The 12,934-nt window shown below is 39.8% G+C and overlaps 1 protein-coding gene across 1 annotated transcript in view; it reads right to left on the bottom strand.

The window, feature by feature from the left end:
* The window catches only part of spon1a (spondin 1a), a 329,503-nt gene extending 322,490 nt beyond the window's left edge, over positions 1 to 7,013 (bottom strand). The window contains exons 1-2 of the mRNA XM_079824799.1: positions 6,545 to 7,013; positions 5,175 to 5,281 (exon numbers count right to left, since the gene is read on the bottom strand). Of these exons, the coding sequence (XP_079680925.1) occupies positions 5,175 to 5,281; positions 6,545 to 6,797 (360 nt within the window). The 5' untranslated portion in view covers positions 6,798 to 7,013. The remainder of the gene's footprint in view (positions 1 to 5,174; positions 5,282 to 6,544) is intronic.
* Between the last annotated feature and the right edge of the window lie 5,921 nt (positions 7,014 to 12,934).

The raw sequence follows: 12,934 nt of genomic DNA, 5'->3' as shown, positions 1-12,934 counted from the left end.
TTCGTCTGCTTTCTCCAGCACGTGACAGAACAACCCACCACTATGGATCTAGCAGGAGGAAATCAGGACCCTATACGTATCCTTGCTCCATGTATCAAAATGGCCGTTCCATTGAGGAATATGTGAAGGACTTTCTTGCCTATTACCATCTTGCTCCATTGGATGACATTATGCTTATGGAATGTTTATGGAGCGGGCTGGACAATTACATTGGCCAACTGATGTCGGAGGAAACTACTGGCTGGACCCCGGCTCAGTATATTGACCTCGCTCTGTGGCTGTGTGGATATCCATTCATGGTAGGGGAAGTGGAGGAGCTTGGACCACTGTGTACCCCAACTGTCATGGCATCCAAGCCCAAGTCTCTACCCATCATGATCACACTGCCCACCGTCCAGAGTCCAGCTACGTCTCCTGTACATGTCCAGTGTCCAGAGACGGCCCCAGCCACTGACCAGCGTCCAGAGATGGCTCCAGCCACTGACCAGCGTCCAGAGAGGGCCCCAGCCACTGACCAGCGTCCAGAGATGGCTCCAGCCACTGACCAGCGTCCAGAGAGGGCTCCAGCCACTGACCAGCGTCCAGAGAGGGCTCCAGCCACTGACCAGCGTCCAGAGAGGGCTCCAGCCACTGACCAGCGTCCAGAGAGGGCTCCAGCCACTGACCAGCGTCCAGAGAGTGCTCCAGCCACTGACCAGCATCCAGAGAGGGCTCGAGCCTCTGTCCTGAATCTCGAGAGGACATCATCTCCTGTCCTGAGTCCCCAAAGGGCTCCGTCTCCTGTCCTGAATCCAGAGATGGCTCTGTCTCCTGTCCTGAATCCAGAGAGGCCTTCAGTCTATGAACTCACTTCAGAGTCCTTAGCTCCTCCCAAGAGAAATTTGGGAGGGGGCTATCCATCCACAGAGGCCATCCCTGAACTCTCTGCGCCAGCCTGGCCTCCTGAATGGTCAGTGCCACCCTGACCTCCTGAACGGTCTGTTTACCCATCCACAGAGGCCATTCCTGAACTTTCTGTACCAGCCTGGTCTCCTGAATGGTCTGTGCCGCCCTGGCCTCCGTGGTCCCCTGAGCTGCCTGCGCCTCCGTGGTCCCCTGAGCTGCCTGCGCCTCCGTGGTCCCCTGAGCTGCCTGAGCCGACGTGGTCCCCTGAGCCGACGTGGCTCCCTGAACTGCTCCATGGCCCAGGTCCGCCCACGCTCCCCGGCCCAGGTCCACCCACCTCTGCCATGTCTGGGTCCAAGTCCTGTCCCCCTGCACAGGCCTGGCCCACCATCCCTCCCCCTGTTCTGCCTCCGTTCCACCACCCTTCTAGACTGTTTCCTGTGGAGCGTCTGGAATCCGCTCCTTAAAGGCCCTGTTATACTCGCGCCTGGCTCCGCAGCGCGAGCTCCGCAAACTGCGCGCGCTCCTCCCCCAAACGGACGAGGCGTTTATAGTCGACGCGCGCGCCGTTGTAGTATTCTGTGAAACGACAGGGGGCGACTTGGAGTAATTGTTCTTAAATCCGTCGAAAGCAGGAGCGAAGAAGTAGTTTACCGGAACAGGTGAACAGGGCGTCCCGCAAGCCGTTCGTGGAACATAAACGAACCCACATGAGCCCCGTAACTTTACAAGAGAGACTGGCCGTCACACTACGTGTTCTTGCGTCTGACAGTAACCAAAAATGTGTTGCCTCCAGTTACAAGTTGGGCTCGACCACAGTTTCGTTGATCGCAGTACAAGTACAGGACTGTCATCAGAAGGGGATGTATACAGTAATGTTGCCAATCAAAGTAAAAAAAAAAAAAAAAAGTGTTAAATCTCGTGTGTTTGCTTTGTGCTTTAAAATATATCTTTCACTTTCATGTATAAGTTATCACAGTGTTTTGTAATAAAACCATAAAACTGAAAGCATGGCATTGGTCGACATTAGAACAAAATAGATGGATGTGAAAACATGCATACACTATATTGATATTTTTATACTATATATATATATATATATATATATATATATATATATATATATATATATATATATATTATATATACATATATATACTATATATATATATATATATATATATATATATATATATATATATATATATATATATATACTATATTTTAACTATATTAGTTCACAGTGCATTAACTGAAGATGACAACTAATTTCTGATTTTGTTTGTACATTCTGAAATTAACACTAAACAAGCACAATAAATGCTGTAGAAAGTGTCTTGTAAACTGATTTACTAAATGAAGCCTCTTTGTACAGTTAGCATGCCTTATTTTATCAAAGGTTCTATTTCAGTTAGTGTAGGCTCATTTTGAAAATGTAAGCAGTTACTTAAGACAAACTGAGTGCTTAATGCAAATGTATTCTAAAGTCCTATTCACAAAAGGAATGAATGGTTGGACGGATGGATGCCCATCAATGCAAACTTTCCATGAATTCTGTGCCATCTGGCTGTCGCGATGATCCCTCATGGAATGGTCATAAATGTGCCGGTACTGACGCACCAGCTCGGACAAAGTCGCCTCAAAATCGTACATCTTCGGATGCGGAGGTGCGCGCGGAGTTACAAAAAATTTGCTGCGCACCGCCAGGCGAAATGGGGTCTTGCGGAGCCAACGCGCGAGACCGCCCCCTCCGTGTTGACGTCATTTTTGCCGCGCGCACCCTCGCGCTCTTGCGGCCGCGGCGAGTATAAACAAGGCTTAAGTGGGGGGCTCTGTCATGATCCCAGCCTGTGTTTCCCTGTCTTGTGAGGACTTTTGTTATTTCCTGTCTTGTGTCATGTTTTGTAGTTCTTTTGTAGTTTTTCATGTTGATTAGTTCTCCCAGGTGTTTCCAAATTAGCCACTCCCTCTTGTTATCTTGTTAAGCTAGTCTTCCCTTTGTATATAGTGCTTGTGTCTTACTGGTGTTTGTGGGTTGTTATACATGTTATGGTTGCTTCTAGTTTGTGTGTCATGGTTGCTTCTAGTTTGTGTGTCGTAGTAGTTTTTGTTTCTTTATTCCTGGAGTTATTTGGTTCAATGTGTTATTTTATTAAAAACCCTGCATTTAGATCCTCGCCTTCGTCTGCTTTCTCCAGCACATGACAATATCATATATTTCATGACCTATGCTTTTTTTCTTCTTCTTCTTCTTTCTGATGTAGGGTTGCATACATCAGCGTAGTGCAGCATGTGTAAAATGCAAATACTAAAAAAGTAACTAACCATATAATTATGAATAGCTTGTAGAGAGAGATGCCCTAATCCTCAAACAAAGGTATGCAGGGTTATAGAAAATATTGCCCAGATTAAAATTAGTTTACTTTCAATAAGGTTAAACATGATTAGGGTTAAGCACACTCTTTCAAGAACACGAAACAATCCAAATTGTTCATATTGTTGGTCCAACATAGTTCTTGGTAATATAAATTCCAATTGATTTCCAATTTAATGCTGAACAATTTGATGTGAAGATGTTGTATTATGTTCATCGCCAATTGTAACTGTAAATGTCTAATGTCTAATTTGGGACCTGAAACAAAACCATTTAAGAACCACTGTTCTACGTACATCCCACTTGCAAGACAAGAAATCTCTTCTGTGCAAGAGCAGGTTTGAGCAGAGCATTTCTGCAGGGAGCTGAGATTTATGGTTTATGTGACATTTAATGGGCCTTTTTTGTTCCGTTTCCACTCTCTGGCATAGCATGAGAGCTCGTGCGGAGAGGCAGCATATGGTGTTGATGTAAGAGCTTTGCCAGGTGTGGCTGAATCTGAGCTTGGCTCCAGCACACAAAAGGGAGTACAGTAGATCCCACAGTCAGGCAATCAGGATGGCTGCCTTAATACAAACTAAACCATCAGCTTTATATTTGTGGAATCTCCTCTAATTCATTGTCCCAGAAGGACTATAAGGTACCTAATATTCATGAGATCCTTCTTAAGGCAACTGTGAAATCTATGATGTTTTATACTTAATTATTGCTCTTTGGACATCAAGTAAAGGCCCAACACAGTGCAGAAATAATAAAATTTTCCTTTAAAGGGTTAATTCATCAAAAAAATTCAATTTACTCACCCTCATGTCATTACAAACCCATGAGACTTAGTTTATCATCAAAAAAGAAGATATTTTTAATTAAACCTGAGAGATTTCTGTCCCTTCATTGCAAGTCCATGCAACTTTGACTCTTCAAAAGTTCTCAAAGACATTGTAAACTTAATCCATATGAATTGTGCAGTTTAATTAAAGTCTTCTAAAGAGACACAATCGCTTTATATTATGAACAGATTTAATTTAGGCTTTTATTCATATAAGAATTTATCAATGCACATATATTGAGCTCAATAAATATGGTAAACGGAAGATATATATATATATATATATATATATATATATATATATATGTGTGTATAAGTATTTTTTTTTGTGATTTTCTTTTTTAGATCAAAGTGACTGATTTTGTGGTGATCATTTCCAGAAATTTGCGAAAAATAGTCAATAAGACAATAGTCACACATGACAATAAAACAAAAAAAATGCTTAAATCTTGTTTGGTATCTTACAAAAAAAAAAGAAAGGCTAATCCAGTGGTATGCTATCTAGCTTTAATAACACGATCGCTTAGGGTGGGAAATAAGAACAAAATATTACAAAAAAAACACAGCAATAAGCAATTTCTTAATATAAGTAAAAAGTTCTCAAGTAATTAAGCAATCAAGTAAATGGTCAGTAATAAAATAAGAATGAATAAATACAACATAAATATACAGATAAAAACAGTGCTTTAAGTGTAAGTAGTTTTTTCCCCCCTGTTGTTGTTGTTTGGTTAACATTAATGACACAGACAGGAGCGGGTATAGGCTATATTATGTTGCGTTCACTTTAAGACCTACAGTAATGTGCAGATCCAATACTGACGTTTTATTTGACGAAAGCTGATTGGTTGCAATATAAGCTGCATGTTGGTCTCATTTGTAGTCGTAATACAGCTACTTATATTTAGACTAGCGATAGAAAGAACTACAACATCCTGGTGATTTATGACATAAAAGGGTGATAATGATTTTAAAAAATTTTTTATAAACTATCCCTTTAAATTACAATAAAACTTAATTACCATTTGGAACAAACACTGGGCCATATATTGTATTACATACTGTATGTGTGACACATGTGATGCATCTCACCTGGAAATTTCCAGGATAATCCTCCTCTTGGTCACCATTGTGCCCTTCCTTCAGAGCGATAAGAGTAAAGCCTCTGAAGTACGCAGGGTTGGCTGCATACAGGGTTACTAGAAATAATCACAATAATTATTCAGGGTGCATGACCTTTCTGGTTGATTTCACAGGTGATCAAAATCAATAAAACACATACAATTATATCAGGTATCTGATATAGATTTTTTAGCATTTCACAAGTGTGTTTACCCCTATCATCTTTAGCTATTGAGGTTAAACTTTTCTGGCTAGCTCTTTGCAGTGGAGGGGCTCAAGAAAGCGGCTTCAACTTGAGCTCTGGTGTGAAGCGATGCTGATGCCAGAGCAAGGTGTATACTGCTATGCTCTGGCAGTTCATTGATAGATTACATGGGTTCACTCCTCCAGAAATTTCCTTTAGGAACTTCACTTATTTTGTATTAAAAAACAATTCTAACAACTCTAGTACCTTTATTTACTTTTTCTTTCTATATTCCTCTGGTTTACCTACTTCTAATCTACAAAATATTTGAAAAATATTTCACATTTTCACATACATTATAATGCGCATAAATGCACAGATCATTGGTCAATGCACAAATGTTTAGAAAAATTATAAAACGTTGATTTGCATTGTCAAATTATACATGAAACTATACGCACTACTGATCTAGGATTATATAATGTTTGGTAATGACCTATTAGTAAAAGTGGTAACATTTACAATAAGATTGTATTAGTTAACATTAGTTAACATGAACTAACCAGCAGCACTTAAACTGAACAATTTATAAAACCATCAAAACAGAAAAGGTTAATTGGAAAAAATAACAGAGTAAAAATTAAAATTAAATATGTAACAAGCCTTGATATGAATGTGACGACTTGCCTTGACACTGATTAAATATACCACTGTCCTGAAAACAATTACAATCTAACAACATTCTTACTGAATGCTAATGTGGTGTTGTGAATACTTGTTTACCCAACAGCGTATGTAGCTTATTAGTTAGTTAGTTAGTTAGTTAGTTAGTTAGTTAGTTAGTTAGTTAGTTAGTTAGTTAGTTAGTTAGTTTAGAAGAGACACAAAGCGCCCAGACCAGCAAAGATGACCCATGCTAGAGCACACAAACATTGTACAATTAAACCTTTGACTCAAAACCTAATATTTCCCAAAACAACTTCCTCGCATGACAACAAAACCCAGTTTCCACTATCATTTGGGCAATTTGATGTCCAAACATGCTGCCTATGTAGGTAGCTAGCTAGTTTTTGAGACAGCATATCCAGCGCGCGCACTGTGAAGCGTCTCTGTCCGCGCCGGTGGTCCTAACAACAGCTGAAACAGTGACATGTACCTCGATAAGTGCTGCTGGGATGATAATGCTCCGGGTCTCCTTCCACTCGCAGTCTGAACTCATTGAAGCCCTCTCTCCTGCCTCCAGCTCCGTGCGGCTGAGCCCGCGTTATCCAGCTGCAGTAGCCGTCAGATGGAGCCGCTCTGTCCGCGGGCTCCTCCGGAACACTCGTACAGACGCAGCCGGCGAACAGCAGCAGGACACCGGCTCTCCACATCTCCGATCTCTTCACTTTCATTTGACAAATACGCATTTACAAGCGTAGATGCCTAGAGTGTTTAACTCTAGTGGAAACTAAACTTGGCTTTAATAACAGGCTCCCATATACGCAGATGCTGATCTCTCCGCCTTCACCGTGTTATTTTGCCATCCTGGACTGAAGAGAGAAGGAGAGATGAAGAATCGCCCGCCTGTACCGAGTGGCACACTCTGAGTGGACTGATTCTAGTGCTGCTGCCTGTCTCTGACTGACAGCTGAATGGATACAGCCACACAAACTTCAAACAAAGACCACATGCTCAGAGGAGAGAGCCTCTGTGTTCAGATATTTTGAAGATCGTCACACTTTTTTTCCAAGTGATTCCCTTCGACCAATTATAAATGCAAGTTTGTTTGTTTTTTTTATTGAACATTCCTTGCCGTGCGCACTGAATGATTTTATAGGCCCATAAGAGCACGTTTATCCTTTCTAAAACTTTTTGTTAATTTAACCTTAATTTTGCCTTTTGTAAACTTTACACATTTTAAGAAATGTAACATTAAAATTATAAAAAAATAAATAAATCTCAGACTGACATTAAAAATATGTTCATTCAAAACAGAATCCACAACGATGACATCATAATGCCTATAAATATTTGCAGTCAATTTTGATTGTTCACCATTAAATCAAATTTGAATTTTTTTTATATTGCTATAATTTATTATAAATTATTTTTACATTTTATTTAATTTTAAATAGTGCACATTATTTAATTTTTATTTGTGTGCCCTCGCAATCTTTAAAATCCCCCTGTAGTCAATCCTTTTATCCCTTAAAACTCATCTTTGATCACCAAAATTAAACTTTTTTTCCTGTAAATTTTTTTTCTTCATGCCTTAAAATAGCTTGAATGTAACACCCATGCTTCATTTAGTATACAGACCCATCAATTTGTAAATTAGCCCTGCCTCCAAACACTCACACCAGCTCAGAATACCTGATCAACTTTACTGCAGTAAACGCTGCACAGTGGTATTGTTCGTCGGACACATAACGGTAATTAATATGTGACCCGTGCTGGTAAAAATAGTCTCAATGAGCAAATTTGAAAAAATTATTTAGCCTATTGTTATTTTCAAAATGATATGATTTGTTGGAATCAGACAAAAAAAAATTCTGAGCTATGCCTGTTTTAAGTGGATCGAGTCAGTAAAGTCAATTTTGACAAAAATCGAGTTAAAGGAAGATTTTTGCAGTAAAATATCGAAAAACCAATAGGCCAGTGTTATATATTTTGTTCAGTTGAGTACTTAGAATATCCCAAATGTTTCCAACTATTTGTAAATCGTGAGAAATTGCTATTTTAACCAAGGAACCGGGACGTGTAAGCTATGCGTTTGAGGGAGTCGCCTGTTGATTGCGTCATATCTGCGTTACCCTTGGTTTACCCTTGGTTTATTTAGCAGAAACGCTTTACTCTCACTGCAGCGTGAACAAGTGTCATAGCAGCCGCCGAGCGAACGTCATAACTTCCTTTTCAACACACTCAGATATATCTAATACGATAAACAGAGTTGCGTTACCTCATACTCATGACTGGAAAAGAGGAAGTGGCTATGCCATAATAACAGTCCCGCTCTTCAATCGCTCCTGCGGCCTTGTTCAGCTCCACAACACTCTGTCCTGCTCTGCTTCATACTACAGAAATGTTAATAATCGCATCCATGAACATGATTTCTGCCTGAGTCCTATCCTGACTCTTTCCCACCAGCTGTGAGGTGAAGACCACATGTCCCAAGATTCTGCACTCAAACGTGGCGTCATCAAACTACGCCTTTGTTTTGAACAGGCGACCTCTAGTGGACGGAAAAGTTACATAGTGTAGCTTTAAAGGGATAGTTCACCCAAAAACGAAAATTTGATGTTTTTCTGCTTACCCCGCCCTAAGGCATCCAAGATGTAGGTGTCTTTGTTTCTTCAGTAGAACACAAATTAAGATTTTTAACTCAAACCGTTGCTGTGTGTCACTCATATAATGCTTGTCAATGGGGTCGAATTCTATTAGAGTAAAAAAAACATGGACAGACAACTTCAAATTAAACCCTGCGGCTCGTGACGACACATTGATGTCTTAAGACACGAAACGATCGGTTTCTGAGAGAAACCGAGCGGTATTTATGCAAATATATCACCTCATATGAGACGAACGCTTCAGCTCTGCAGACTGCCATCACTTCCCGTGTGTGAGGTCAAAATTCTGGCCGGGTCATAGATACATAAGCTGTGTCTCATTTCATTTAATTTTGAAGGCTGCATCCTCTGGAGGACACATCCTATGAAGGATGCGGTATACGGAGAGTCCTTAATCAGAATTAAACGAGACGTCCTCCGTAGGACACACAGGCAGGAAGTATCACGTTGCTATGCCAACACGTTCACCGTGGAGTTGCGCTCTCACACCAGTTATATGAATGAAAATTATTTATAACTTGAAAATGACTATGAAATGTTTTGCCTTGACAGCAAAGTACTGTTCTAAACGTTTAAAAAAAAAATCACAACACTTGTAATCCTGTTAACCACAACTATCTATTTGAGGTATATATACAGCTTAAAAACAAAAACAAGCTTTAAACTACTTAAGTTTAAACACCACATCTTCGCTTGCATGTATATCTGCCGGCGGCGCCATTTTTTCAAAAACATGACGGTTGTTAATGGCGACGCAAAGAATTGTGGGTTATCTGCAGCAACGAAGGATACATCTCATGCACACTCCGAATTCCTGAAAAGAAGGGCGCATTTGAAGGTCGCATTCGGAGTATCCTACTTACTTTTTTGAAATGAGACAGCCTTCATACGCATGCAGCCTTCAAATGCGACCTCCGGAGGATGCAGCCTTTCGAAATGAGACAGAGCTCATAGATTCCTCATTAGTGCCTGCGTGGATCATGGTGTGGATCGCTCGAATGAGGAATCTACGTATACATATCTATGACCCGGCCAGAATTTTGACCTTACACACGGGAAGTGATGGCAGTCTGGAGAGCTGAAGCGTTCGTCTGATATGAGGTGATATATTTGCATAAATACCGCTCGGTTTCTCTCAGATGGATGCCTTAGGGGTAAGCAGAAAAACATCAAATTTTGGTTTTTGGGTGAACTATCCCTTTAACGTTTTCTGAAAGTTCCAAAACAAAATCACCTAGCAAACATACCTTAAAATCTCTGGTAAATCACCAAATTTGAAAACAAGTCAAAACCAAATATATATATTTATATATATATACAAAAAATATATATTCAATTGTGGTATTTTCCATGATACCACAATTATATAGTCTGTTTCATTAATGTTAATCAAACAGACAGACTAGCTATATATTAAGACCTACCGAACGGATCTAAAATAATGTTACACGTCACATGTTTTTTTCTCAAACCAAACGTTAACCAAACGTTCACTTAAGACATAACAGATAATGTTCGTGTGAATACTCACCATGACAGATATTTTGAAATACTGTAATTCTGTGTATATGTGTATATCAGGATTGCACGCAGTCTCAGGCGTCTTAGTGCGCACGCGTCGGATCTGTCAGTCAGCATGAATAAGATCGTTTTCATGGACAAAGGAAAGGTACTCCTCTCTGAAAACATACAAATAAAGATAATTTTAGAAGTTGAATTACTATTTGGAGCATTTGGATCGCTAGATGATGGCGTAATTAACAAATTTTTGTGAAAAACACAATTTTTCTGTCATTTGTTTTGCCTGTAGCTCGAAATGATCCTGTGCCCATTCCGACACCTTTTGCCAGCACGGCGCACATATGATTAGCCTTTTGCTTGACTACATTATCAAACAGCTAATAATGTGTTGCTAATGTTACACAAACCATGTTCCCGTTCACCATCTCAGAGTCAGACTGCTGCCTTCTACAAATCTGCATCCTTAGAAAAGCTTTGAACATCATAGAACATCAGTTGAGAAAGGTCCAATCAGCGAACAGAGGGAGTGGCTGAGAATGATGACGTTGATGTCGTGCGCAAGTTTGAGTTGTAGTTCAGTAATGGCGGCAAAGAAAGATGCGAGCGAAGCCATTTATTCCGTTGTGGCACCACTGCCAAATATCCAGAAGTTAAAGCCGGAGCAAGAACAAACTTTGCTGAGTCTTGTTGGTGGCCATGATGTTGTGGCCCTCCTCCCCACGGGGTTCGGGAAAAGTTTGATTTTCCAGCTCGCTCCGTTAGTGGTGAAGGAGTTGGCTGAAGCCCTATTCGGACAGTAATTGTTTCTCGTGGGGTCGGAAGGTATTGTCATAATTAACAGGGGCTAGTCAGTGATTTTATTGCCGTCCGTCTCCCACCACCCACCTAAAAATCCCCGGCCGAATTACCTACTGTTTTAGACAAACACCAAGGTCGTGTGGTAAATTAATTGCTGTCCGAATCTCTGAGTTTTCAAGAATATATTTTACCTTCATATAATATCCTTTTTGAACACTGCAGAGCACCGTGCGTTTGTGCTTCGCTGTAATGTGGAATGCATTTCTAGACTTGTATTTCTTTAAATGCTGGCAAGTATTTACAAGAGCAATATATTTCATCACCATCAAAAATTAAAAAAAAGAAAAGCACGTAAACATTTGAATTGACCAAACGTTAGTGATTAGTTCTGGCAATTCCAGAGTGGCTCTGGGCAGATCCAATAGTTTAAACTTCAACAGAGTACCCGCCTTCAAGGAAGTAAACGCTTAGAGAGTCTGGTAAGACCAGGCTAATATATTTCATCATAACATCATTTTATTCTTCATATACACACTTTTTTTTCAAAAGTTTGGAGTGAGATTACATCTGTTAGGAGAGGAGCCACTCAAATATTTGCACCAGCAGCCCCTCGGCCCCCCAAGTTTTTGCTAGCGGATCAATTTTACCTATTGTTCATAATTGACCAGCACAAATAAAAATATAACAATTGGTAAATCTGACGAAACAGACAAATTTAATAAAATAAATTGTTATGTATATCAAAAATACAAATGTGTGTGTGTGAGAGAGAGAGAGAGAGTACACATTTCAGCTTATGAATGGGGTTTTGTGTTGTAAGTGTTTGTTGCACATTTTGATGCATTGATGACAGGGGTAGGGGGCTCTAACTTAAAGCACTGTGGCTCAAGGCCAGCCATTTTCACCCTCATGATGGATGATAGCGTTCCGTCCAGAGCCAAACTGTTCTTAGTTTTGGTTTTGTTCAAACCCACCATGGAGACTCTCTCTCTCTCTCTCTCTCTCTGCATCTTTGAAACACACAAAAGCAATGATTAATGTATGCATTGCCAGGATATAAAACATTACTGAAATGTATGCATTGCCAGGATATAAAACATTACTGAAATGATAGCCAGAGCACTTTAAGAGATGTAGTCTTAACATGGCTAAAAAGTAAAAATTATAATAATTTAATTTATAATAATTATAAAACAATGAAATCCATCTGTAGTACTTTCCTTAGTTTCAGGTTGCCAAAGCTAAGCTTAAGCTTCTGGTTGCAAAGCAGTTGGAGAGTTTTTGACTGCATCAATAATAATTTAGCACAGATTTGGCTATATTCCCCAACGTCAACTATCTTTGATCACAGGAGTGATTGTCCAGTAATCGTAAAATCTAAATACAAAAAAAAAATGATGGAGTTACCTACCGCATTCATCAGATCTTGCTCTTCCAACTTCGGACTTCAAATTTCATGTTGCCTAGTAACGAACGTAGTGATGCCAGATTGGGTTGACGATTTCCAGCCCAAAAGCTCACTAAAACCCACCCAATCCAAGAAAAAAACACCCAAAATTTGAACTACCAAAATAATGTAATATCATTTTATTGTCATGTAAATCAAGGTTGATTAGCACCATTTTATATCCTTAAAACAAAATAATGATGACAAAATAAAATTATGATAAACAAATTTCCCAGGAACACGGATCAAAACAGGGCAATACATTAAAATACAGTCATGCATGACTAAAATGTCCAAGTGGAAACTGTCAAAATCACAAAATTAACCGACAATCATTTTCAAATGTCAACAGTAAGAGTAAACTGATTTAAGTGCAAAAAGTGCCAAATATAAGTGATCGCAATAAACAATGTAATTAGCAGGCACCAGCCAAAATGTGTCATTCACTGAT

This window comes from Gobio gobio, assembly GCF_949357685.1.
Source record: "Gobio gobio genome assembly, chromosome: 9".
Lineage (NCBI taxonomy): Eukaryota > Metazoa > Chordata > Actinopteri > Cypriniformes > Gobionidae > Gobio > Gobio gobio.
This window is presented reverse-complemented; position numbering and strand designations above follow the sequence as displayed.